This window comes from Melanerpes formicivorus, unplaced genomic scaffold (genome assembly GCF_026170545.1).
Source record: "Melanerpes formicivorus ecotype bairdi unplaced genomic scaffold, bMelFor1.0.p_v2 SCAF_18, whole genome shotgun sequence".
NCBI classification, from domain to species: domain Eukaryota; kingdom Metazoa; phylum Chordata; class Aves; order Piciformes; family Picidae; genus Melanerpes; species Melanerpes formicivorus.
The window spans coordinates 675,658-702,940 of NW_027142370.1; the positions used below are offsets into that span (position 1 = coordinate 675,658).

Consider the following 27,283-nt stretch of genomic DNA (forward strand, 5'->3'; position numbering starts at 1 on the left):
TTGCGATCTGAGGCGGGGGGCGGGAGAGTGCCAGCCCCTGGGGCGCGCCCTGCGCCGGGCGGCGGTGCCCGCTGCGGCTGGCTGAGGGAAGAGGCCCCTGCGGCGCGCGGGGCGGGCGGCTCCCGGGCCCGCCTCCGCCCGCCGGCGCATGCGCGGCCGCCGCGGTGCCCGGCGCGGAGCGCCATGGCGGGCTCGCTCAGCGGCATGTTCGCCAGCCAGCCGCCTGGGCCGCCGCCGCCACCGGGGCCTCCTGGCGGGCCCGGCCCGGCCGGCCTCATCCCGCCGCCGCCGGGGCCGCGCAATCCGAACAACACGCTTGTGGACGAGCTGGAAGCGTCCTTCGAGGTGTGCGGGCCGGGGTGAGGGGGGCCGCGGATGGGCGCAGCCCTCACGGCGCAAACCTCCACGGCGCAAACCTCCACGGCTCCCTTACCTCCGCGCTTCCCTCTCGCAGGCCTGCTTCGCCTCGCTGGTGAGCCAGGACTACGTGAACGGCACGGACCAGGAGGAGATCCGCACCGGTGAGGCCCGGGAGGGCGGAGGGGGCTTCCCTGCGGCGCCCCCGCGCCCGGCGCGCCCGGCCGGCCTGCCCGCCTCGGCGCCTTTGGCCGCTGCCGGGAGGCTGCAGCTCCGCTCGGCATCGCGGGGGGCCTGGACACGCCGCAGGTTTATTCTGCAGGCCTGGAGTGCAGAGGGGCACGGCTGGGCTTGCGGATCTATGGCAGACTGCCCTTGAGTTTATGAAGTTCTGCAGGGGGGGTTGGGCGCTGCCGGGGGTGTGCGCGCCCTGCCTTCTGCGGGCGAGAGAGCATCAAAAACTGAATGTTGACTCTAGCGCTAATGGGGGCTGCTCGCCCGGTGTAACACTGCAACAGCGGTGGGAGGCCTGCCGGGGAAGAAATCCGTGCGGGAATGATGAGGCTCTGGTGGGAGGTCAGAGCCGGATCCTTCTAAAAAGTACTGTGAAGTGTTTGTCATTGCTTGCAGCCATCTGCCACTAGCAGCCTGGTAACTTCCTTTTGGAATCTGCTTTGTTAATTTATGCATAGGTGTTGACCAGTGCATCCAGAAGTTCCTGGATGTGGCAAGACAAACGGAGTGCTTCTTTCTACAAAAACGACTGCAGCTGTCAGTTCAGAAACCAGAGCAAGTCATTAAGGAGGTATGTTAGCAGTCATTTACCTGTGCTGTGCTAGATCAGATGAGGTGTGTGTCTGTACAGTTTCCCCAGGTTCAGTTTGAGTTTCTCAACGTGATACTCTACCTTAAGCTGGTAGAACTTCACTGTTAACGTAGCCCTCACCATGAACCTAGAGAAGCCGGATGCCTGCTGCTCTCTGGAGTATTGGAACAGAGACAATAGTTTCATTGGAAGAAACAAACTAGTTAGATTTTACTGAAAGTAATGGTCTCTGAAATAGGAGAGCTAGGGGAACTGAGCTAGTGCATTCCCAGTGCCTTCCTTCTTGTTTCATTAGACACTTCTCCATTGCTGGAATCCCTGTTAGATCAGCTTGAAAACTCAAGGCAAAAAAATTACATACTCGGTACATGAAGTAGTTGTTATGAATACTGTCTTTAGAAAGAAATGTTTTCTCATCCACAGGATGTTTCAGAACTAAGAAATGAATTGCAGAGAAAAGAAGCGTTAATTCAGAAGCATTTGAGTAAACTGCGACACTGGCAGCAGGTGCTGGAGGATATCAGCGTGCAGCACAAAAAGCCTGCGGAAATGCCTCAGGGCCCACTGGCGTACCTCGAGCAAGCATCTGCCAATATTCCTGCCCCGATGAAGCAAACGTGACCTGTGGTTTGACACAGCGGACTGCTTCCAGCAGTGCAGAGCGTGCTGCTCTTACTCTCTATGCTTTTTGTATAAGCTCATTTGTGAGACAAATAGAAATAACTGAGCAAAGTGATGTTTTCTGTTGTTTGTTTGGTTTTATAGGTCACTTGAAAATATGCAAAGCTGGTACTCGGGATGCGTTCTTGTAGAAGTGTTGTCCAGAACTCATCCTGTTCTAGAGAGACATTAGTGTCCATGAAATGACTTGGTTCTGTAGCTCTCCCCTATGTCTTTGCTGGCATGATGAAAATGCTTGTGAAGATAGCTCTTGAGTTTTACTGGAAGATGTAAATGATTTGTGATCCAGTAATGAAGCACCCTCAGAGTTGTATCTAGGTCACATCTAGAAGTAAATTGTCCATCTTCACTGGACTTTAGCTCACCTCCTGAAGGCATCTCAGGCTATATAAATTGGATGGTTACAGGATGAAATCAAACTGCAGTCCCTGGGAGGGCGTGTAATGCAGGCCTAGTGTTATTTGGGATCTGTCAGGCTAGTGTTTAAAGATGGGCCCAAATACCTATCCCCAAAATAAAGGCCCATCACTGTGGATATTGGGTTATCAGCCCTGTACAGTCTCCAGAATTGGCTTCTATTGGGGTACAGTATTTCCTCACCTAAATGGAGCAAACTGGAGGTAGAAATAGCAAAGGAGCCCTGTCTACGTTAAGAGGCAGCAGAGTGCCACCCAGCAGAGGTTCAGCTGGGTTCTGCGCGCACCTACAGTTTGTTAGGCACTTGGGCCCTGTGGGGTGAAGTGAAATGGGGACTCAAATCACAGGATTTAAAGGTCATGAGGAGAACTATCCTGAGACATCAGGCTGCTGGTTGCATAGTCCCCTGCCTTCTGCATTTGGTGAAGGATCAGTGGTGCCTTTCCTCACAGTACTGCTTAGGTAGCGTGACCTGGCAGGTGTAGTTACATGCTTGCAACAGGGTGAGCGTGAGAACAATGCTGAGGTAAAATGTACAAGCATGCAGGTCCCATCACCTGGGCCTGAGCCTATCAGTCTGACTCACACTTCAGCATAACATAGCACTTGTTGGCAGAACAGAAATGGGTAATTTACAAGCAAGTTTTAATGTTCATACTTACATATGATCCTGATTTACCAAGCTGATGCATGTACTGAAGTGGAACAGGAACATTATGGCAATGCTGACTATACAAAACCGTTTATTAAGCAACCCAGAATACTTCTAAATCAGCCTGCTATAAACATTCTTGGAGCTGTGCCACATGCTGTACATCTTAAAATCAGCTTAACAAAAACCTGTCAGAAACTCTTAAATAACATTATTAAATGCAGATACTGTTTTAAACGCCGATGAAGCAAATGCATAAACCTACAGAAACCATCTGCAAAGGTAAGATCTTTCTTCAGCTACAGCCAGATTGACAGGATGTACTGGAGACCAAATTGTATGTTAGGGTAATTGTGGAGTGTTACAGTCTCTTCATTAAAAACTCTTTTCACATAGCAGTATCCAGGATTTTGCTTTCTTCTTCATTTTTTACAGAGGTGGTTAAAAAAAGAGCATTTTCTGAAATCTATGCCTGTAACCCCGCAGTTAGCAGGTGTAAGAAAGTGCAGCCATTCCTAATTGTTTACATGGGGATTCCACCTCTTTTTCCCTCTAAATCATAGATGGGATTGTTGCTCCCTAAAAGAAAACAGGAACAGCTTTTCTAGTAATTCTGAAAAGTATGGAAATAGTTGCTTTAAAATGAGAAATACTTAGTAAACCATTCTTGATGCTGCTGAGGGTCTTCTGTCTGGCCACCTTTGGTTTGTGGGGGTTCGTTGCCATGTGTCCTGTGCAAACACAAAAGCTTTATTAGCATCATTTACTTACTTCCAATCTCATCAATATGTCAGACTTTGCTCATTATCCTGTGAATGAGTCTGTGCTCACGTGAACCGGGTGAGCCCCAAAGGTGCCAGCTACAATGTCTAGTGGGCTTTCTGCCGGCCAGGTAACTGGGCCAACAGCACCAATAGCAACACAAAGTGTGAAGGAGAGCTGAACAGCTGTGGAGAAATGTTTGCACTTAGCTCCTGACATCTCAAAACATAAAGGAGGCTTCAAGAATATGAAGTCTTGAAACTCAGAACATAGCAGCTGCAATTCACTCTTAAAAACGTGAAATGAAATTCATGCATTAAAGATGTTGGGTAAAAGTTTCATTTGGAATGGAAAGGTTTAACTGAATATTAAGTGGATTTTATAATCAACCCTGACTTTGCAGCATTTAGGACGCTTTTTTACCATCAATTTCAGTAAACTCATAGTAGCAAACATGACTGTACTTAGGACTCTCTGATTTACGTGACTAAGCAGCAGCCCAACTACTCTCGGGCTCCCTGCATACAAATCTGATTTGCTTTGGCAGTCATCTGGCCTGACAGGGAATGTTTTTATCTTGAAGATGTAGGAAATGCCAGACTGGATCCAAGCCTGTGTCCCGGGTTATCGACTTTGGCAGCGGTTCGCACCATCTGCCTTCAAGGAAAGAACTCTCTAGCACACAGTTCAGGGAATAAATACTCTTCACTAGGAGATGAGAGAATAGGCTTCTGGTATCATGGTAACTGCATGTGTTTAAAGCTGCTTCAGAAAAAACCTGCAAGCATCAGCATCTAAAGTGCTTGCCAGATGAGTAGTCTAGGTTCATTCAACTGTCCCCTCAAAAAAAAAGACATCACCTACACCTGCCAGGTGAGGAAACAAAAGTGACAAGAAGAACACATCCTTACAGAATCACTGATGTGTGCCCAAAGTTCTAAAAGGCCATGTTCACCATTAACTACATGTTTACTTAAATCCTTGGAAGTTCTGTTTGGTACCAGAGGCTGCAAGCACGTAGTCTGCTGGGCAGTGATTAAAAGCTACCCCTGCAGGGCAAGTCTGTGTGTATCTGCAGAGAATTGAATACGTGGAGTTCACTACATGACAGGAGCTTTACATCACTCTTTAGTTACAAATGTGTCTGAATTGCCTACAAGGTTCTGAATACCAATTCATTTATCACACAAGTCCCTGCAAAACGACCCAATACCTTGAGGCAGCGCTGCTGTCTGAGGGCTGTGCGGATGGAGAGCCCACCCTGAGGCAGCCAGGACTCTGGTCTAAGCTTGTAGATTTTGTTATTTGAGGAGCACTTCTTTTTGATCTCAAGTCACAGCTCCAAAAGCTCTTTGTGTAGGAAGCTAAATTTGGAACACTGACAACACGACTGGGCACCTCAGCCGGTTTCTTCTGGTTTTTATTGAAAGAGAAAACATCATTACACACATCTTTTAAATGCATCACAACACAGTAACTCATTCCCAGATACCTTGTGAGGAGCACCCAAATATGGAGTTTCCATATAGGCATTTAATAAACTCTCAGGGTAGGCTGTGAGGATCCATGGATTAATAACAAAAACAACTTGATTATTTGACCTTGAGGTTTTAAGACACATCACAGCTGATAACTTTGCAGAACTCAGGTCCTTGCCACCAACTTCAGCTCCCTTCTTTTCATCACTACCTATAGCCAGTATCATACAGAGAGGCTGGAATGACTAAGGGCAAATCCTGAACAGCCTGGACACAATTCACAATTTCCCTTGATGCATGCAATATCCCAAATAGCAGCTCCCAACTCTGCAGGCAATGGCTGTGCTTATCCCAGTGGAAGGCTGACATCTTTGGAGTTCTAGTGGTTAATATTTGCTTAAACACCTCTACCTACATGCATATATATGCTTCTGCTGTACTTATGTTATACTCAGCACCTGGCTTACTGGAAAGAATTCTACTGAATAACACTACGACAAAAAAATTCACAGGACCTTTATTGATTCAAATAGTACTAAGACATCACAACTTGCAGTGTTAATTGCATTGCTCACCTTACCTTCATGGAAGGAGTCAAGCATCCTGCGTTAGGGTTGAAGGAAAATGATCGATTCCTGTAAGACTCAGTGTTGGCTAAAAGTGAATGCTGGAACTTTCTTCCTTCCTGAGGGGAAAGCAAGCTATGTGTAGGAAAACAGCTGTTTGTTGGAAGTTGGTATGGAAACATGTATTTGTCAAAGTATGGTAGAACAGAAAGAATCCATCTGAACTGTGTGTGAGGCACTGAATAAAGCCTTTCAGCAGACTGTGAAATACCTAGACATAAAAATAAATCTTACCACCAGTTGCTTGCTAATCTCTTCTCTCTCATTGAACTTGTCCTGCAGGCAGCTTATACACTGTGTATCTTCTGATCTGGACTCCCACTTTCTTGACTTTTCTTCTAATTCTTTAAGTCTGTGCCAAAGAAAATACAGACTGCAGAAAACTTCTTCAGACCAGATTCAAGAGCTGCCTGGGTTGTATTCTACCCTAAACTCCAAGCCTAGACCCAGGAACACAGTCAAGCCTTTCTGACAGAACAGCACTATAAAAACAGGCAGCTGCAGATGGGTTACATGTAAGTATAAAATGTTGTGGAATCCCACAATAAATTGCCAAAAGGGTTAACCCACAACACATGTCCAGTGTAAAATCTGTTTGTTCTTTTTTCTGACCAACTATGTTTAGAATCCACAGGGTAATTCCAGCCACATCTCATAGAGGCCTCAGAAATACTCAGTTCCTGTAACTTTCATGAAAAGCAAGGCTTGCTGCTTTAGTGAACTAAGTCAAAACCTGTAGTGTGAGTTCAGCTCTTTAAATGCTTCACTCAGGGAAAAAGATTCAAATGAGAACTTACACCTGAGAGGTGGTGTGAAAACAAACATTTGATTGGCCTATGAAGGCAATAAATTTTGCTCCTGGAGAAATTGTGTGCTATGAAGTTCACCTCCATACTGAGCATTAGCGAATACAAACAGCCTTTCTTGGCTGTTTGGGGGGGTTTTGTGTGTGTTGTAAACATTTCTGAGAGACCCTCCTGCCAGTCTTATATTCAATTTACTGTAGCCCAGAGTTTAGCTAAAAAGATGCATCTTTACATCTGAATGGTCTGAGACTTGCTTACATGCAAATTGGTCTCTCTTTTGGACCAGTGCCTCACAGCTGGGATCAGACCAAAGGACAAGAGGCATACACAATCATGGGCTATTTCTGAGTGGCCTCTCCTGTACAGTCTGGAGCACCACAGAGCTACTTAATTCCACAGGGGGCTGCATGCGTTAGTGGGGGCTGGCCTGGGAAATTTTCAAGGGAGTGAGAATGAGCAAGAATTTAACCTCAGAGATACTGCTCTGCTGAAAAAAATGAAGTACAAGCTCATGGATGAAGGCCTGTGATATCATCTGTGACAAAGGTGATTTTACACTTCATAAGAGTGCCACATGCTAGGTGCAGGTTTTAATTCAGCACTGTAAAGCTGTATGTATAGTGTTTGGCATTAAATGTTAGTTAGGGTCAATTACAGCATGTCTGGGTCTTTTTGTATTTGCACAAGAAATACCTACACATGAACATTTCAGTGCTTATAATCTTCTGCCATCTTAAGAATAATCATTTCAAACAGCATTCACTGTCAGTAGGAGCTAGAGCTTATTGAAATGACTTACTCAGTTCCTAAGGAGAAACTCTTTGCTTGCAGGTGTGCCCAAGTGCTGCTGAAATCAGGTAACAGATTTTCCATTTCTTTCTGGTGCTCTTGGTTCAGTGTGTCCAGTTCTGTTTTGCACTTGATATTGAGGGCTTCTACCAGTAGCCTTTCATTGGTATTAAAACATGCCTGAATCCTCAAGTTTCAATACTAGTGTATTATCACTGCTCAAAGCATGCAGGTTTGAGGTCTTTTATTGACTAGGAAAGCAGTTAAGTGGGCACAGCTCCGGGCTTCTGCCTACTGATTGGACTTTGCAACTTCAGTTGCAGTCTGAAGCAGAACACTGAAGAGGAGAATTCTTTGGAGATCTTCAGCCTTCAGGAAACAGAGAGTCTAGTCTATACAATAATGCTATTTATGTTCTGTCTATGGTTAAGTTTGTCAATCTTAATAGTCAAACAGGACAATAAAGTCATAGGAACTAATCTGTACTAAACAAAATTATTTTGAAACCTCTGGGATTTTAACATTTTAACTCTGGTGCTGTATTTGTCACATCATGGCACCAGAAACTTCCAATAATGCCTACCATTATCTGAAAAAAAAAGGGTTTTGTAAAGTGAAGGTAGGAAACAGAACAATGTCTAACTACAAAATGTGTCTTCAAACAGACAATTCATTTAAGAGACACTGCTTAACACCCTCAGCTGAAAACTGAAAAGTGCCTATCCATAACATTACTTTCTGATAGCAACCCCAAACCAACAGACATCTATTGAAGAATGATTCTTAGCTTGCTGCCTTTTGTTTGCCAACATTTTGTCAAGCCTTGGGGAAACTTTTTCATTAACTCAGTGCAGAGCCTATGCTCTGTTGTTTACAGATTAAACTAGAGATGTCAAACCCAGGATACCAACAACTGCAATTCTCACCAAGGATATTAAATTTATTATGTTTTCTTTCTTTTTCAGTGTATTTCTAAGCCCCTTTCTGAAATGCTTCAGGAAAGGGCAAAAGGCCCGTGGAAAGTTTGACACTCAGCATAAAAAAAGAAGTGGAAGAGTGAAAATGGGAGTCAAATCCTTGAAATGAATCTTCAGGGGCTTAATAAAAGCTTTACTTCAGAATGGCCATTTGGGGACTTTACCCTCTCTCCCCATTAAAAACCTAGTCCTTGTAAGAGGTTTCTGTACTGGAGCTGCATTCTACACAGTTCCAAAGAATAGAAATGGAAATGATTACTTCAGGCAGATTACTGCTCTCACTTACTTGGCCACAGTAATAATAATAATTTTAAATAACTGGTTATAGAAATTACCCCCATGCAAATAAAAAGCCACTGTCAGCTGTCAGATCTGAAACAACTATATAGCGTAAGACAAGGTCACCACTGTTAAAGTAATAGTTTAAAAGCTGCTAATTATGTGTACTTACTAATTTAATTATTCCCCTATCCAAATTATTGGTCCTGCAAAAAGAAATCAGGAGCTGCAAGTTAATATTCCAGACCTTCCATGGGCTAATTTCAGAGCAGCATGGATCAGGGGCCTAGGACCACCTGAGCTCTTTGGTTCCACCTCTGTGATTTGAACGCTCTCTCCTTACGTAATTTCCATTAATGCTTCCTTCTCAAATGCTCACTGTAGTAGAGCTACACCATCTAACCCCTGTAAAGACTATCCTCCAGCCCAGGAGCTTTAGTGTTTGAGGCCTTTTAGACCTCATCACTGACATGTGAATAATTCTCTTCATGAGCAGAAGCTCCAAATTCCTTCAAGGTAGCTGGAGGGCATTGATGAAACTCTCTGGTTTGCAGTTTTTTGTGTTGATCTCACTTCAAAAGCTTGAAATGAAAGTCACTTTCAAATAACTCTCCAAAGAATGCAAAGGGGGAAAAAAAAAAAAGTTTCTTTCTCATTCTTTAAATAGCTGCTGTCTGGTAGAGAGAAACAGAACTACTCTGGCCACTCTGACAGTCTGCTGAGACATTCTAGCTCTTGAGTGCTTTTCTCCAGACTATATAGGACACAGTTTTAAAGACTCCTTCTAGGGTATGCTCTTCAGAAATCCTTTCATACAGACAGCTTGAGTAGTTAGAGGCACACTGTCTACACCACTGCAGAAATGAATTGAAAGCTACTCATGCACCAGATTCCTCAATCTATTTGCAAAGAGAATGTGTGTCATCATCCAGAAATCCCAAGGAATTCAACAGCCATACAAATGCACTGGACAGCGAACCTCAGCCTTGTCTCCCATGTAAAAGGTAAGTCCTGTGCTTTTTCTGTACACAAATGAGGTTGATGTTACTGCAGTGCAACACACACTCCAAGCCTGAGGCTGTGCTAAGAGGATGCAGTCTGCCTTCTGCAGTCAGCCAAGACTGCAAGTCAGTTTGCCCTTTCTGTGCCCTGACATCATATTACAGCGCCAAGCTTTCATCAGTATCTGCTCCCACTGCCCTTACTGCCCCAGTGCAAAACTGGCTGTTACAGCCAAAGCAGTCTCACAGAGTGCATATGGCACTCTCAAGTGTCCCCTTTAGAGTTAACAGCCCACAGGTTCCAGCTGCAAAGAGCTCCTGTAACAATCTGGCATTTCTCAGACTTACAGCTCTTACGTGAGCTTGAGATCTGTTTATAGCTTCCGGTGCCTTCTCTCAGATCACTCCTGTGGGGCTGCACTGGCCACATTTCTCTGGCATCTAATGAACAGCTGGTTCAACTGCTTCTGTTATGGCTGGCAAGAAATGTGGAATGAACCACTGCTTTTGCAATCCCCTAACCTCCACGGTTAGTACGTTAGAAAGTTGCTGACACTCAGCACATTTAGAACACCTCTGATGCTGGCATTATTATTGACTCTGGAGAGCACTGTGAAGAGTGAATTTAAGGCAAACCTTCTGTGCTGTCTCTCCCTATCCTGAAGTTGTGCAGTTTCTTGCTTCTGTGACTCCAACTCAGCACTGAGTAGCTCCATTGTTTCCTTCAGAAGCAAGTTTTCTTTCTTGAGTTCGGAAATTTCACTCTGACATTTTTCCAGTTCATCTTGAAGAGATCTGATCTGGTTCTGGCTACTTCCTTCCTAAGAGAAAGGTCAAATTTAGTTATTCACAGGCTCTTATTATTATTCAACATGAAACCCTCACTGGAACTGTGTGCATTAGATGTTTGCTGACTGAATTTTAAATTACATGTGCAAGATAAAGTCTGTGATCAGAATTTCCTGAGCATGTTTTATAGGCCCATACAATTGGTTGTACTGTAACATTCATTTGGTTACTTCTGTTGTAGATTCTGATCTTTACATGGCAGGGGGAAAGCCTGCCTATAGGGAAAAGCTGATAAACAAAGCTAACATTTTGAAGTGGGACATCAGGCTAGGAAACCCATTCCATTTCTGGAAGAAAGAAATTTGATGCTAATGCTTTCTCAGAATACAACAGGAAATAGGAACTGGATTCTTGCCTGTTGCTTCTTCAGTGTCCTCACACTCCTCAGCTCCATTTGGAGTTCCTCTATTTGTTTCTTGAGATTAGTGCATGATGTCTGTTGCTCAGAGAGCTCCAATCTCAGAGACCCTAGTAACAGACAAGGGTTAAGGCAGTCAGAAGCCAGTCAGACACAGACAATGAAGATGAAAAACATTAACACATGACGTTTTGCTTTGTTGCTCAACTCCTTCCTCATTAAATCCAATGACCTCCAGTTACTGCAGAAGTATCTCAGCAGTGTAATAGTAAGACACAGAGCTGCAATTCTGATTCAGAGAACATCATTTCCCAGAAGATGGAAAAGAAGATGAATGGGAGGGAAGTTAATGCTCCTCAGCATATAAGCAAGCAGTAGGAGCTGTGCATGACATGAGACATCATACCTAGCACCAGGGTTTGCTGCTTCTGTATCTGCTCGAGTTCATCATGTAATTCTTTCTTTGCTTTCTCTTCCAAGGTTTGTATTTCCAGCCTATGAGACTGCTGCTGGATCTTGAAAGTCTCATGAAATTCCTTCTTCAAACGTTCTTCTGTCTCCTGTAAGAAAAAGGCCCACACAGAGTAGTTGGAGCCTCTGCATCACTTTGTTTTACAAGTAATGTCAGGATGAATCTTGTCTTTCATTGTAGAACTTTGAGCTCTGCAGTGGCTGTGAAAGCAAACTCCTATCCTCAGTTTATTTTTTACCAGTTGACTGCCTTCAGCTTGGTTTTGTTAAAGCTGGGATGTTACTCTAAATACATAACCAAGATATTAAAGTCTACTTAGGGTGGTTTTACTACACATGCTTTACAAGCCAGTTTTCCATAAGGTGTGTGATAGCAACGAGGCCACCTCAGCCCCATGTCACAGTCACATGTAGATACTCCATTTTTGTCTCAGACAGCAACATTCTTTAGAGCCTCAATATATTGCATTGAAATTTTGTCACTGCAATAAATTCACCTGAAGCCTTAAAGTGTTGGTATCCACTTAGAGATTTGATTTCTTGAAGGTGTCTAAGGCAACACACATCACTAAACATATCTATTATACTTATTATAAGATATCTGTGTATAAATTGATAATGGATGAAAGAGAATAAACCCAAGTCCTGTTCAGAATACAAAGGAATTCCCTTTTATTTCTGAAGCAGGAGCCCAGCTAGAGGAGCTTGCATTCAGCATAGCCTAATTGTACAGGGTAGGCTGTATTTTTTTTAACTATTTCTGTGGTTCTACATTCAAAAGTTAAAAAAATAAAGCAACCTAAAGATGGTGAGGTGTCAAAATCACAGAATAATTCTTTGTGTGGAAGAGCAGCAACCTACCATTACAATAAAAAGAGAAAACTGAGCTTCATTACTTATCCCTAGCTAATATGGTTTATCCCACAAGTACATTTTTTACACTAGTATGCAGTAAACTGACCTTCAGCTCCTGATTTTTGCTTTTCTCCAGCATTTTTAAGACTTTTTGATGTGATGCCTCCAGCTGCAGTTTGACATTCTGGTTTTCTTTAATGGTGTTTTGAAGATCCTGCAAGAGCTTCTCTTTTTCTGTGTTGGACTGTAGATTATGTTTCTTTAGTGACTCCTTGAAATGATTTGCTTGTTGCTCTAACATTTGCTTCAGCTGATCCACCTTCCAGAAAAGTAAGCCAGCAGGATAGGATTAATGGCTGCATTCACAATGCAGAGGAATTACATGAATTTGAGTACATTTGATGAACTTGTGTTGCTCTATGACAAACAGCAAGATGCTTGCCTCATGCCAGAAGAATGGCATCCCTCTTGCATACACTTTCTGCAAATACTGCAGCAAGGATTTTTCTCACGTTCTTTATTCTCAAATCTCATCTCATTCCTTTTGTGAATCAAGTCTTTTGTTTCACTTTTTTTTTCCACTCAAGCAAATGTTTTCCTATACAAAGAAAGGAAATACTGAAGTTTTCAGGCTCGGCAGTTCCTTTTAAATGTAACCTCTGATGTGAAGCACTTCGTGCTGTACAGTCACCTGCACCGACTGATGTAAAATGCAGCAGCATTACTACATTCATGAACGCATATTTTTTCCTGGGCTTCCTGAAAGTAAGCCAGTGAGCAAAACAGATGTGCCAGAAGAATAGGCAGCATGTTTTGTAACAGAAAAAGTGAACATAGGGAAAATGTCACTTGGAATATTTCCTTTGCAGATTAAATACTCATTAGGTAGTGAAGATGAAAAGAGGTGTATGTAAACTTCAGCTGTGGCCACAACATAGTAACCTTCCAGACTCTCTTCATAGACAATTATTGGCAGCACTTGAAAAAAACTGTGCCTCTAAGATCATTATTCAGTCACTTTTATCCACCAGAATTGCACAGTGGTCCACCATGGTCTGCCCATGGGCTACAAAAGTCTGAGAGGTACTTCAGAAGAAGAATTAAGCCATCCTTCCCAGGAGAAGGACAGTAATTATGGTTAGAAAAGAACGAGACTTGAAAGACTTCTGGAACATCTCAAAGCTTACCTGTCATCCTTTAGTAATAGTTGATCATTTTTCTTTACTGGCAGACGGTGGGAGCCTAGAAAAATGCTGTCGCCTGGACCTTATACTGTAGATAGGTATTAGTTGCATCTGGGAAGGATGGCTTAATTCTTCTGCAGAAGTACCTCTCAGACTTTCATAGCCCCTGGGCAAAAATACTGGGCAGGTATAAGGCCTTGCAAGCCATCACGCTTGGCTTTCCTGTTTGACTTCTGCTTGGATTACTTTAATGCACTGTGCTTGCAAGCGCTATGAATAACTGAAGGCTATCTCGAGTCTGCCTGCTCTGCCCTTCTTTCATTCATTGTACATGAGAAGTGTGAAGGCTCAAAGGCAAGATCTTATGTTGGAATCAGAGAGAATAGTTTGACTTTCTCTATCTTTTAAGAAGAAAGATCTGAGTTTCTCAGTGCATTGCTAGAGGAAGAATTTATAGAAAAGACTTAAAACTGCCTTTGATGTAGTACAGAAGAGTCATCCCAATGGAGCATTTGTTCATGGAGTTAAGGCATGTAAGGGCTTTACTCATACTGTGATGTTATTACCTCAAAATGGTAGCATGGAGTAAGAAGTAACAACAAAATAGTGAAGTTATAGTTTGCTATTGTCTTTAGGCTTATTTGACAGTTAATTCAATTAAGTTCACAGGGAAGTGCCTTCCTAAACTTCTGGCAATTCCTGACTGGAAGGACAGGCACATCTCTACTGCTCCTCTTTGGAGCTACCTACAAGATCTCCATCAAGCTTTTGGCTGTGCTAGCATCCCTCAAGGATGCATCATGACAAGGTGATGCCTGTGCCTCCATTTTATGTGCTTTCTCATTCCAGAATAGCAGCTTTAAAACATGATAAAGAGATCCTGTAGTGCAAAAAGCAAGGAACTGGATGGCTCCTAATGAATTAGCATTCTACTCACGGAATCCTTCCTTCCACAGGACCAATCAGGTCCCAGTGATACAGAAATTCCACCTCTTTGAAGTGCATCCCCAGAGAGATGAAATTACTATGATTCTGTCTACTCTGCATAGTGTTCTAGCTATGTCAGCCCAACCAAAATCTGCCTTCTGCAGCCAAGGAAGCTATTTTTAGACTGGAATTGTACCCAGGTTAGAACTGGATTAGTAACAGCACATTGCCTAACCTCTGAGGCATAAGCAAAGGCTCCCAGATGGGCATCATGCCCTCAGTGACACATCATGTTGTACAGTAAATTGTGGCTTCTTGGCTGTGAACATTCATATAGTTATAGAAGGAAAGTATTGTGCTTCTTCACTTCCCTGGCAATACTGCCAAGCAATTGATTCAGAAAGTAACTTGTAGAGTAAATCAAAAAAGCAAAATTTCTCTTCAGCAGAGCCCTTCCTCTCTTTAGGGAGCACTGTTACAGTCCAAAATATTTTTCTGCCCTGAATCTGTGACTTCACAAGAAGTAATTTGATGGCCTACTGTGGGAACGTGGACATTTGAGGGAATTCAGAACAGAATGAAGATGACTGAACTCTGAGAACTCATTTTGCATTCGGTGCATGGAAGTCACTCTGGGTAGGTCAGCACAGGCTGGCCTGACTTGAAGTTCTCTCAGAGGAGATGTAGAGAACGGTAGCATACAAACATCACAGAATGTCAGAGGTTGAAAGGGACCTCTAGAGATCATCCAGGCAAACCCAGGATTTAGCCAGAACTTTAAAAAGTACAGATAAATTCTGTGTTTCTTGGACTGGGCAAGGAATAGCATGTCAGACTCAAAGTAGGATACCAGAACGCACCAATGTGTTTTACAGGAGGAATGTAAGCAGTATATGCTTGAACACTTGCATTTTTCTTGAATGGCAGCAAATATGATTTCAATCTAACCAAGAATGTCTCAAGTAAGAGGAAAAACAAAGAGCCCTATTATTACCTGGGTTACATTCATGCACAGTTTACCTCAAGAGAAGAGTTTTGAAGTTTCCCAGTTAGGATTTCCTTCTCTTTCACTAGTTGCTTTAGTTCACACTCAGATTTTCTTTTAAATTCCTCTAGCTGTGTCTGGAGCTCCTGAAGTTGAAAAAACAAATCAAATTAATATATAAAAAGGCATGTGATAGGTGGAACAGAGCATACAGCAAAATAATCTACTCCCACAGGTTCCTTTTTGAGAAATCAGATAGCATAAATGTACCAACTTCAGTAGTTTCATAGGCAGGAATGAATTCCTCTGAGAAGCACTTAACATTATTCCTACTCTCCAAAAATCTAGCAGGCCCTGTGGAGCTTACTGAACAGCAATAGGAGCTGCATGCTTTCTGTAACTTCCCAGCTTGTCAGCAAATGATTTGCTCACTCTCAGGTAGATGCTGGCCTTGGAAAGGTGCAGCAATGTTAAAGCTGAGGGAGATGGGTAGCATTACATTCTCAACACCAAGAAGGGCCTAAAGAACACTGGATCAGCAGTCTGATTGTCCAGGTCTACAAACTGCTCTAATGATTTCTTTTCTTTCCTGTCTAGAAGATGTCTGAGATAACACAGTGGTACATCAGGAGACAAAAACTGAATTCCTCCTTAATTGAACTATCCTTAATTTGTGCTGTAATTTGGCAAACCACTTGGGCAGGCACTGAGTTGTAAGCTTCACTGTGCATTAAAGTATATGCTTAAAACATATGTTTCAAGGTTTTCTATTGGAATAGATTTCAGTTCACATTTAGATTCCCACTGCACAGAAACACTGCAGATTGCAATGGTAGCCAAAGGATACAGCCACCCACAGTTCTCATGAAAGTGCCATGCTTTGGAAAACCTCTAAAGCAAATCTCTGCTAATGCATACTGACAGCAAAAATTACAGCTCAGCCACCTAAAGCACACTGAGAAAAGGTATTGCTCAGGGAACCTGTCTGCATCCATGAAAAGATGAGCTTTGTTTCAGATTGAAGTGAAGTAAGACACAGGTATGTGTGTGTTTGTAACCACTCATCATTTCGTTGGTGAAACCTGCGCTCTGAGGCCATTTACCAACGCTCTGCAGAATTTGATCCTCTGCCTAAACAATGCAAAATTTTGATTAAATGTATCTGAGTATTTCACAGCAGCAATCTATAGAAATTTAAGTCAGAAATTGGAAGACACCTACATCACATTTTTCTTCAGGAGGGACCCTAGATTAATCACTCCAGCCGTCCGGTGCAAAGCACGCAAGGGTAAGTGTTGCTACAAGGTAATTTCTCACAGCAAGGGTAAGTTCACCTTCCTGCCGGGGGAGCTTTTCACAGCAAGACAGCAGCCTCACTCTTCTGGGTTTTTTTCTTCTTCTTTTTTTTTTTTTTTCAGTAAGGCCTAGCAAGAGAAATCCTTGCATTTTATGTTAATTCAAAGTGCCTCCAGTGAGGATAATTCAAATGGCACCACTGTGACGAATAAGATTAAAACCAGATGAATTGGAGAGTCTATAAATAGAATTCCTTCTGTAATTTTTTCTTTGAGCTTCCATGAAGTTTTAGACTGTCTTGGTTTCCTTTGTGTGCTTCATTACAAGATCTCCTAGCTCTTTTAACAGCTATTCCTTCAGACAAATCTTTTTCTTATGGGACTGATGCTCACTTTACAAAGGACATTCTCTGTGGCTTTTATTCATCCCCTCTCTTTAAAGAGCCACAGTTTGCACAGCCTACAAAACACACCAGCTCTGTGTTATGATAAAACCAGGGCAGGATTCTAGGGTTGCAGTAGTCTTGCAGCAGAGTGCTACCATAACAATATTTTAGGAGAACTAAACAATGCAGGAAAGATTCCAGCTTGGACAGTTGTTTAAGGGGAGACATTATACAGAGGGAACTCTCAGGATACAAACACTCCTCACTGTATTGAGTTTATTCCTTGCATTAGGTCCACACAGCTTTTCAGAACTGGTTTCTATATACAAAACAAAACCCAACAGTATTCCAACCTGACCTCAACAGAGAAAGTCTGCCTTGGACCTTGTTCTCTTTAAGGTTTTGGTTACAGAAGAAATGGGACACTCTGTCCAGGTACAGCTCAGGATGTTAGTAGTGCTTTTGCCAGCACTGCAGCGATTCATGTACTTCAGGTATAGGAACACGAGCTGGTGTTCCAATGGGTGAGTCAGAAATCTGGGAACCTTAAAGGACTGACTGCTGTAGAATAACCCAAAAGCCATTAATCTTGAAAGAAGAATTACATTGATTTCAGTATTCTTAGCATGCCATGCCTTTGAATATTTGAGAGCAAACCACCTGGTTAGGTTCTTGAAGTCTTCAGAGCCACTCTTGCTCTGACTCCATTTGGCAGCAGTCATTTGCTGCAGCTGTGTTATTTGATGTTTCTGTTCATCTACTCCAACTGCTTTGTTTTGGGAGTTCACCACACTTTCTACAGCTTCTTTGGTACCCAAATTTACATTTCAATAGCATTAATAATTTGCAGAATTTCCAATGTGAGTGAATACTAACATGAGAAGTACTTCAGAACAACATCACTGAGCATCTTACCTGCTTTTTGCAGGACTTTCTTCTCTTGAAGTGCATTTCTGCCTTTGACTACACTTAGATCTTCCTCTACTTTTTTCACTCTGTCTTTTGATCCCAGAATTTCTTGTTGTGATCCTTAAAGCTACACTTCCAAATGCTAAAATATGCATGACATTACTTCTACATTGATTCTATATGCTCTTTTTTTGTCATCTGAAATAAATGGCATTTTTCTCCCTTGGTGTAGTTCCATGATGTAAATCTTTCACCTACAGAGATGGCTTAAATGCATTTTTTACTCTTCCATACCCTTAAACTGCCTCTGTTGCCAAAACAGTTGTAATGTAGAGCCATTCCTTCAGATGTAGTAGGCATCACTGTAAAGTGAACACTCATAAGAAGTTATCATCTACAAGGTGTCTGAGATTATCCTAACCTTGGAACAGGATTTATTTCTGTTAATTTCATGACAATTTGTGCTAAAAGTTAATGAATATGTTGTTTGACTGGTTGTTGGGCTTTTTCCCCCAGCTGCTGAAGTACATCAGTTTGCAACAAAAGCTGTAATACAGATTCCTAAATGCAGAAAAATCAGCTCCTCCAAACTTTTCTGTCAGTCCATGCTAAAGGCAAAGTCTGAACTGCATTCAATGTTCTATTTCTGGAGGTTCTAGCCTTAGTTTCCAGATGTCTAAGATAATACTGCAACACTCACTCAGGCAAAATTGCCGTCTGTTCCTGTGAGAATGCTGAGTAAAACCTCATGGGTTAAAACTAACTTGTATTTAATGCTCTCTGTAGCTGAAAACATAAAGGTAATCTTGTTCCCTTTAGCTCAGCATATGCCAGAATTCCTCCAGAACGAGGCTGAACAGACCACACTTGATGACTTGTCATCCTTCGTGTTCTCTCCTCCACAGAAACAATAATAAATGTGCACTAACCTGATGCCTTTCCTCTAAAGCTCTCAAACCTCCTGGCGTACACTGAGGAGAAAACAGAAAATCCATCTGGCTTAGACAGCAGTCCTTTCATCTATCAAGCCTTATAATAACTCTTCTTGACAGTATTTACTAATGACCAGAGGCATTATTGATCAATGTTTGCTTCCCAGTCTGCCATTGTCCACAGAATTTGGGAAAACAACTTAGTATTTCATGGTGGAATCAGAAACAGCCAATTCAGGGAGGAAACAAACGCCACCTTTTTATTTAAATTGGCAGGAAACAGAAACTAATATTGTGTCTACCTGTTCTCCTTCTTTCAGATTTATCCTAGTCTGAGGCTACCTCCTTAAATATTGAGGGCAACGTACTCCAGCGGTATGTAAAGCAGAGGCATTCCATAGGCTTTGAGCACATCTTGCAGAAACGATTTCAGTTTTACCCAGCTGGTACTGAATTTAGAAATTAAATTGCTAGTGGCACCACTTTCTTATTTCCAGTTCCTATCATGGTTTGCATTATCTGCTTCTAAAACACTACATTTCTTACACAGTAAGACAGAACAATGAAACATGTGCATGAATATTCATGTCTCCATTCATAGTTTCTCCTGAATGCTACTTCAAGAACACACAAGAAATCAGGATCTTTCTTTTCCCCTCACTTTGAACTTCTGCAGAGCCAGAACACTCTTCCTTATTGAAACATATACTCCAGTTTTCCCTGACTCAGCCTTAAAATTGGCTTATCTCCATTTCTGACATTCATTATATACTCTTCAATTTTCTGTAGAAGACAGAGCTTGTTCTGCTCCAGATCTGCACACTGAGAATGGCATCTAATGTTGGGAAAGATGTGTTCAATTCACCCTCTGACCTTGTGAAACAAAAAGGCAGTGACTATTGAAGGCTTAACTCTATCAAAGAATATCCTCAAAGAGGCCCAGAACTCTGCACCAGCAGCAAAATGATACTGAGAGGCAAGATGTGAGGGCAAATGGTGAAGAGTCAGAGCTGTCTTGGAGGAACACAGTTGACCAAAGTGACCCTGCCCTCCAGATGATTCTGAGGTCCTCCAGCTCCAAAGGAGATAAATCTTTCCTACCAGGAACAATTGTTGTGATTCTGAAGCATTCCAAGTCTGGACCTTCAATATGTTTTCTTATACAATATGCAAGATTGCTGCCATAGAGCTGGGGACAGGTCTGGCAGGTGAGTGTACGTGGTGGGAAGGACCAGTAGTGTCAGAAGGAAGTGACTGCTGAGCAGCAATTAAGCACAGAGTTGCTGCACAGATGTGCTGCAGATGTGTAAGATAGACACCAGCCAGAGCTGACAGGCAAAGTGTGAGGTGAGAGCTGAGGGTGAAAGCCTCATTGCTTGGCACATGAAACTTCCTAAGTGTAAAGGGCACTTCATTAAATGTCACTTGGTACAAGTGTCACTGTTGCTAGAGTCACACAAGACACATCACTTGATTCCTAACCTGCTAGCTCAAGTCTCTTGTCATACCTATTCATATCCATATGTACTCTCTAAATACTCATGCTAGTACTGGGGCCTGCTTGGTGCCTTCTGGGCAGTAAAGGTAAAGCTCTGTTCAGTCAACAAATTTTACCTCACTCCTCCTTCAGGGAAGACAAAGTCTAATGTTCAAAGAGTTCTTCTAATAAGTTACTAATCATCTTAACTCTCTTTAAAACACATAGCACTGTATCCCTCCTATTTCTCATTTAAGCCTCTATAACTGCTTCAGTGCCTCCAAAGCATTTAATTCAATACTATATTCAAAAGGCCCTTCCTCCCATCAATTTTGAAGGATCAATAATATGCACTTTTATAGCCAGGGATAAGGATCACAGTCTCATACTTAACCTGTATTCTCTCCTTAAGCTTTTGAGAATGCTTCTTCCTCTCACTTATCTTCTGGCTTTTCTCCTCTAAGTCTGCCTCCAGCTTCTTTACCTGCTGTAGCAAAAACCCTTCCTCAGCCTCTGAGCTCTTCCTTTGCTCCATTTCTCTTTGCTGACAATTCTCCTTTGTTTCTATCAAAGACTGCTGCACAGCATTTCCCAAACCCTCTCCTTCTCTCTCGTATGTGGCCTGTAGTTTGCTCGGTTTCCAAGTATATGTTTCAGTTGCTCTGTGGTTCGCAGTCTTTGTGTTTTCCATCTCATTTATTAGAGCTTGTCCTTCCACACTGTGGTTTTCATCTAAAATAACTTTTTTATCTAAATTTGCTCTCCTTGATGCTTTGTGTTCATTTAGCAGTCCATCAGACTCCTGATTTAAATGCAGAAGCTTGTTTTTAAAGTCTGCATTGGCATCTACAGTGTCTGTAGAAAGACATCTCTGTGCCTGTTTGGCTTCTGTTCTCCACTCCCTCTCTTCCACCTGCCTCTTCCACAGTGTTAACTCTATCAAGGCTTCTTCCTTTAGTCTCTTGTGTTGTTCTACTTCAATTTCAAGGGCCTGAATATGCTTTCTCAGCTGCTGTTCTTCTTCAGCTTTGCTTTTGCACTGGAGAATCGTTTCCCTTGTCTCAGCAAGAATGTGCTGAATTTCTTCTTCATGAGCCTCTCTCAGAGCCTTCATGCTGGCCTCCTGTTCATCATTCTTGGTGTTCAGGGCATATATCACCTATGGAACATGAAAAATCATAGAAAATTAAAGTATCTGGTAAATGGCAGTAATTAATTCAATTTATCAAGGGGTTTTCAGTATTTTTCCTTCCAGCACATGGTCCCAGATTCCTTTCATATAACCAGTCTCTTAAATGAGGTATCTGGCATAGGAATACAGTAGCTATATTCGGTAGGGAGTGAAAGGCATGTGTGAGTGGCTTAAATTTCATAAAGCACAGAGCAGCAGCTCTCTAAAAAGTTAATCTCTTAAGAAGGTTAAGATACTGAAGAATCTGTTTTCAGAACTCAAGTTTGAAGATTAGAGGGAATACATTTTCAATTCAAAATTCTTCATTGTGCTCCCACCACTACTGAAGAGAAATGTAGGAATAACAAATAGAACACTACAAAACAGCTAGGAGGTGGCAGGTTAAAATAAACAGCAAACAGTGTAGCATGTTATAGTCAACCAAATACAGATGTCCTGTCACAGGAGTCTGCAGCAGTAAAAGGTCACACGGATTCCAGAAGTGTATGAAAAAAGCTGTTGAAGAAAAATCCAGGCATGACTATTAAGTTCTACAATACTTTGATGGTCTCTGGAAAACTTGCACAGATGACTGGAGGCAGGGAGAATCCCTTACACAAATGCACTAGAGGCAGGCCGTATTCCTCTCTCTGGGCAGCATCAGAGACAATCTACTGGCAATCTACTGTGCCTTTTGAAAGATATTTTTCATTTGGTTTCTCCCTACCCTTTCCAAGCAGAACTGTGGGAGCCAGAATCAACATATTATGCAGTTAATGGTCCACATAATCATATACATCATAACACTACATTCATGTACTCATGTAAGCTTAACCCAGTGGATCCAGAGTGAATACAGTCACTGCTCACATTCCCATTTGAGCAAAACATTCAGCAGATGCATATTAGCCATATGCTTGACACCTCCTAAGACTGCACATGCAGCTGTAGACTATTTAAGTGAGGATGTTTTAAGATGAGTTTGCACTGACTCCTAATTTGAGCATCATTTCCTCTGTTGTAAAATATTGCTATCTACAGACTGGATAAAAGAAATGTCAGGGGAAGGTACAGTTATAGTGTCACTGAAAAGGGAGCTTTTGTGCATTGCCTATGAAGAAAGGACAGAACATGAAAAAGAATATGACCAGGCAATTTTCTTTTGTGCAGTTAATGGATCACCAGATATTGTATTACCTACAGCCTGCAATGCACAATATCTTGTACATAAACATTAACTAGGGCTCCTTGGAAAAGGAAGGTAGTGTACAGTTTCCATTACAAAGTAGCTTTGGGCTGTCAGTTACTAAGGCTGTCAGATTTACTGCAAACTTGCTATAGCCAGTGACAAATTTGTATGGTAAGAAGGTAATCCCAGTACCTAAATGTCATTCTCATACCTTGAACACATTTCAGTGACTATTTCCAGCCATTCTGAGTTACATCCTAAGAGAAATAGTGGCTTTAATACTGCTTTTGACCAGCTGATCAACACAATTCTATGACATTGTACATGGATTTAATGATCCAGGAGTTCCCTTTTAGTCCTGTAAAGAAAACATGGCGGTGACAGTTAGAGAAATCTTAGTCTGCACTTTTCTGTCAGTTGGCAGGCAAAAATAATGCTAGCTTTGAAGCCTTGATAGAAACTTGTACATAAAAATCATGAAAGCCAATACATCATCAAGCAAAGTGCATGAGGATATTGACAGCTGACTTTGCTACTCTTGCTAGTACACAATGTAAGCAGCATAATGAAAAGATTCTTTCTCTTTGCCTACATGGAAGCCAGTTTTTATATTCCTTGCCTAAAGGAAAAATAGTGTTGCTCCAAAAGCATGATCCTAGTTTTTATGCTGCTCCACTTTGCTTCATTTCTGCAGAATACTGAATACAGCCTCTAGAGAACTGAGATCAAAAAGCCTGGAGCACACAGGAGAGCTCTGGTAGCATAACAACTAACTGTACATCAGCTGAGCCACTGCAAGCATTGGTTACAGAGCAGTTAACAGACCATAGTAAATGAGGTCAATAAACTCATCTTAAACTATGCGACAAAAGCAACACATGTCAACCAGAAACACAAGGAGGCAACAGGAGTGCTCTGTTACTGCTGCTCAGCTGACAGGTGCTTCCAGAGAAAGCCATTACAGTTTCATCATAGCTCATTCCTAACACTCATCAGCCACTTTGTAAAGGCCAGGAAAGGTTCAAAGATCTAACATGCAGCCCTGCTGCAAGACACTGGAGTCCATGCCCTCACACACCGGCCAGGCCACTTGCTAATTCTTCTGTAAATTTCCACCCCCAGAGTGAAGCTAACAGAACTGAATGTGAGCATACATGCCATATAATTCTGTGCAAAACTTAGCCATCCTCCCTTAAATAACTAATGCAAGTGGGTTTTTCTTATCTGGCTGATTTTAAGCTGAAGCATATTAAATCATTTTCATATTTTCTACCCTGCTGACTGAGCTGAGGGGCAATAAACCTCCTGCTGACTGGTGGTGATAAGCAGCCAGCATGTGTAACATTTTCAACTGCTCCACAAAGAGTCATTAAGGAATGTCTGCCTACACTGCTTCTTCTAAAAGAAGAACACACTTGCTCCCCTTTTACATCTGTTTTCCCTGAAGGAGGGGTTCCTAATCGTGTTTTACCAGTAATTATCTTTTCCCTGCATTGGCACTCTCTTCCTTTCAGACTCACAGTATCCCACACACATACACAAAATCCTTGCCACGTTGGTTGATTTTTGACTAACAACCTGCTCGACCAGAAACACTGCCATTTCAACTGTGCTGCTTGCAACAGGGCTCTCAAACTCCCAGTGTGGACTAAAATGTACTCCTAGGGAAACTTAACCACCCCTCCTGCTGTGGTTGACAGCTTCGGACATCCTTTCTTTGCCTTTGAGAGGAAGAGGTAGTCACTACTGACTGTGTAACAAAGCAACAACGTCAGTTAAGCTCTGCTCTCTTCTATTCTATTCTATTCTATTCTATTCCCTACACGTAATTGAAACATTCTGTACTCATTTCTCCAGGCACAACACAGAATGGATGAGTAATTAGATTATCTCCCCATCAATGAAAATCTAACACCACCAGGACAGGAAGTTGCAGCTGTGTAACAGACAGCACAGTATTGCATGCTAGGTTAGAAATGGGAAAACACTGCAGATGCTTTGAAGTTAAGAGGCATTTTGTCCCAGCTGTAATTCAAGCAAGGGATCAGTGAGTCGAAAGGCAGCTCTCCAAACTTCTTGGCCAAAGGTGATGATAAATTTTCCATTTTGTTGTTTTTCAGCCAATGTGGTTTCAGATTTTGCTTCTCAGACATTTGCTACTAGTGCTGCATTAGGCCGTCCAGGAAGGGAACCCTTGGGTTAAAATCCCAGTTTTGCCACACGGCCTCTGTAAGTGCAGTTCTACCACAGAGAAAACTGCTCCTTAAAAGCCACACTGCACAACAGAGTTATTTGCTTTTCAGAAGTGCTTTTTTAAACTTCAGATGTAAATCATGTTTATTTCAGATGACTGGAAAGTATCCAGAGTTCTATCAAAAGTAAAGAAATCATCCCACCTATATTTTAACAGTACAAGTTCAGCAAAAGCATCTGAAAAACCCCACTGCAGTAAAACTTTGCCTTGGTACATGGGCGATTTACACACACACAGCTTTTGCTGCTACAATAGCAGAGCTTTCTTCCCCAACCCAAGCTTTTATAAAGTAGTATAACAGTTTTCAGACAGGGATGAGAGGGTTTTTTTCTCAAAATTTAGTTGTTAGAAACCTGTCAAAGAATCACTTCATACAGAAAGGAAGGCACAGAAATCTCTACAGAAAATTAATTTGGCTTGAGCTGAAAATTCTGAACAAGTGCCTCTTTGCACAGGCCTCAACATGCTCCACACTGCTGTTGAAAAAAGGATCATCCAGAAGGAATAAGCTGGTGATTCCTCAGCTCCTGTAACTGTAAAGTATAAGCTGTCAATTAATAGAGACCTACCTATTGCTTTCTATTAGGAAAGGTAATACTGTGGGTTAGGTGATACTTAGAGATTAATTTAACTAGTGTGCAAAGCTGAGCAAAGATAGTGAGCACCAGACAGAAAACAAGGGACTCACGTGGGGCATCTAATTTACAGTCACTTTTCATCTACATTTCTCTATGGATACAGTATCAGCAATGCTATCAATAAAAAAGTGCCTCTCTCCAAGAATTCATTCAGCCTTCATTGCTCAAAACTATCTGTGTTCAAAATACTACAGAAGTGTGATGTGTGTGTGGATAGTTCTGTTTTAACCACTTCAGAATGAGAATGTATCTTGAAGAGTGATGAGTGCATTCCTGAGCAGAAGGATCACACGGGGTACAGATGCTGTTACAGAAACACAGGAGCAAAGCACCAGTGAACTAAGTACTGGCATGGCACAGCAAGTGTATCTGTAAAGACTGGGAGCACTTGTGTATAAGTTTGTGCATGAGACACATGATCACATACAGTCACCATTAGATGAGAATGCCACTGCAACTACTAAGCCATTCTAACTCGAACATCTGGATGATTTCCTACTGCCTGACCTGTATTTTCAAGCAGTTTTGTCACTGCCAGTGTTTCTTCATTCATTTCTTTACCAGCTGCAGTGAGGTTGCAGAGCATGTAAAAGCTACGAAATGTTTCTGTTTGTTTGCTTTGTGGTTGTTTTGTTTTGTTTTCCTCCCACTGCCAAAGGTGCAGCATAAAATCTGCTTACAAAATAACTGCCACCTCCTAGAGATTTTCTCTTATTTCCTGACATGGTGTAGAAAACGTTCAAAATATTTTGTAGCGTCGCTCAGTGTTGACTGAAAGTTTCACGGCAATATACTGCGTGATTTAGTCCTGCCTCTTCCCCGACTCCTGTCTTTCGCGAATGCCACTGGAAGTGCCGCTGCTCTTGCACGAGCAACAACCAAGTAGAAGACCGCATGTAATTGTAGTGCCACAGTTCGGCTGCAGCTTTGCAACACTCTGTGAAACGTAAATGAATTGCCATCCTCCTACTTCAGGAAGAAAAAGGCGGATACCGGCAGCCCCTGCGAGCAGCACACAGACAAACCCTACCCCCTCGCAGGGCCCGGGCTCTGCTCGCTATTGTTGCACGGTAATTAGAGCGGTTAAATTCCAGACGGCGGCCGTCCGCCCCACAGGCAACCCGCGAAGGCTGCTCTGTAGCACCGGCGGGGAACTGCTCCAGGGGGAGTTCATGCACACCAGGGTTTTCAGCACCCGCCTTGAAGAGGGGACCGGCTGCCCTCCCCTCCCATCAGAGGAGGCAGCTGCGAGCCAGCCCCACGGCCGTGGGCCGGGGCAGCCCCAGCCCCTGGGAAGGCTGCCCCAGAGAGACTTACCTTCGTCAGCTGGGCGATCTTCTTGCACATTTTCACGTGCATTTCATGACTGCATTCCTCTGCCCAGCTGCTGCGAGCGGCTTTAGATCCACTGCAAGTCCCGGGCTGATGCATCTTGTTTATGCCAGAGGCCATTAGGCTTGACTTTCAATCAAGCCTGCCTGCGTGCGCTCCGGGTGCTGCGGTCCCGTCCCTGCTGCTGGCCTCCCCCGCCGCCTTACACGCCCCCAAGCCTCCTTGGTGCTGGAGGAACTTAAGCCCCAAACAGGGCAAGCTGCAGCCGCTGCCGCTCGCCCGTCTGTGCAGCTGTCCCAGTCCTTCAGCACAACACCCAGGCGAAGAAGCAGAGAGCAGCATGTGCAAGCATCTTGACGGGATTTTTTTCCCTCCCCTGCTCTTCAAATGGTTGAGCTTCCGCCAGGAAAGATGCCAGTG

General features: G+C 42.8%; 2 protein-coding genes across 7 annotated transcripts; one reads left to right on the forward strand and one right to left on the reverse strand.

The window, feature by feature from the left end:
* The first annotated feature begins 152 nt into the window (after positions 1-152).
* On the forward strand, positions 153-1,919 carry MED28 (mediator complex subunit 28). Its single transcript, XM_068149254.1, has 4 exons — positions 153-345; positions 455-521; positions 1,050-1,162; positions 1,607-1,919. The coding sequence occupies exons 1-4, from the start codon at positions 184-186 to the stop codon at positions 1,802-1,804; spliced, it is 540 nt and encodes a 179-aa protein (XP_068005355.1). The 5' UTR covers positions 153-183; the 3' UTR covers positions 1,805-1,919.
* A 994-nt stretch (positions 1,920-2,913) lies between these two features.
* On the reverse strand, positions 2,914-27,171 carry FAM184B (family with sequence similarity 184 member B). Of its 6 annotated transcripts, XM_068149249.1 has the most exons (13): positions 26,849-26,932; positions 22,851-22,997; positions 20,674-21,438; positions 18,800-18,841; positions 15,316-15,426; positions 12,291-12,503; positions 11,265-11,418; positions 10,856-10,968; positions 10,288-10,472; positions 6,034-6,151; positions 5,754-5,858; positions 4,909-5,108; positions 2,914-3,664 (listed from the first exon to the last, which is right to left on the reverse strand). In XM_068149249.1, exons 3-13 carry the CDS (start codon positions 21,391-21,393, stop codon positions 3,571-3,573), a joined length of 2,055 nt encoding a protein of 684 aa, XP_068005350.1. In that variant the 5' UTR covers positions 21,394-21,438; positions 22,851-22,997; positions 26,849-26,932; the 3' UTR covers positions 2,914-3,570. The 6 variants fall into 6 exon arrangements, with proteins under 6 accessions (XP_068005350.1, XP_068005347.1, XP_068005348.1 ...); XM_068149246.1 differs by lacking the exon at positions 22,851-22,997 and having other exon boundaries at positions 26,849-27,171; XM_068149247.1 differs by lacking the exons at positions 18,800-18,841; positions 22,851-22,997 and having other exon boundaries at positions 26,849-27,171.
* Between the last annotated feature and the right edge of the window lie 112 nt (positions 27,172-27,283).

What these genes read in the sequence shown, in the direction of transcription:
- MED28 (XM_068149254.1), top strand. Translation starts at nt 184, where the DNA reads ATGGCGGGCTCGCTCAGCGGCATGTTCGCCAGCCAGCCGCCTGGGCCG. An exon ending in AGCTGGAAGCGTCCTTCGAG is followed by an intron (nt 346 to 454) that starts GTGTGCGGGCCG and finishes TCCCTCTCGCAG; the next exon opens with GCCTGCTTCGCCTCGCTGGT. An exon ending in CCAGGAGGAGATCCGCACCG is followed by an intron (nt 522 to 1,049) that starts GTGAGGCCCGGG and finishes ATTTATGCATAG; the next exon opens with GTGTTGACCAGTGCATCCAG.
- FAM184B (XM_068149246.1), bottom strand. Translation starts at nt 26,983, where the DNA reads ATGGCCTCTGGCATAAACAAGATGCATCAGCCCGGGACTTGCAGTGGA. An exon ending in CTTTAGAGGAAAGGCATCAG is followed by an intron (nt 15,427 to 18,799) that starts GTTAGTGCACAT and finishes TTTCAACTTCAG; the next exon opens with GAGCTCCAGACACAGCTAGA. An exon ending in AGATTAGCAAGCAACTGGTG is followed by an intron (nt 5,859 to 6,033) that starts GTAAGATTTATT and finishes CTTTCCCCTCAG; the next exon opens with GAAGGAAGAAAGTTCCAGCA.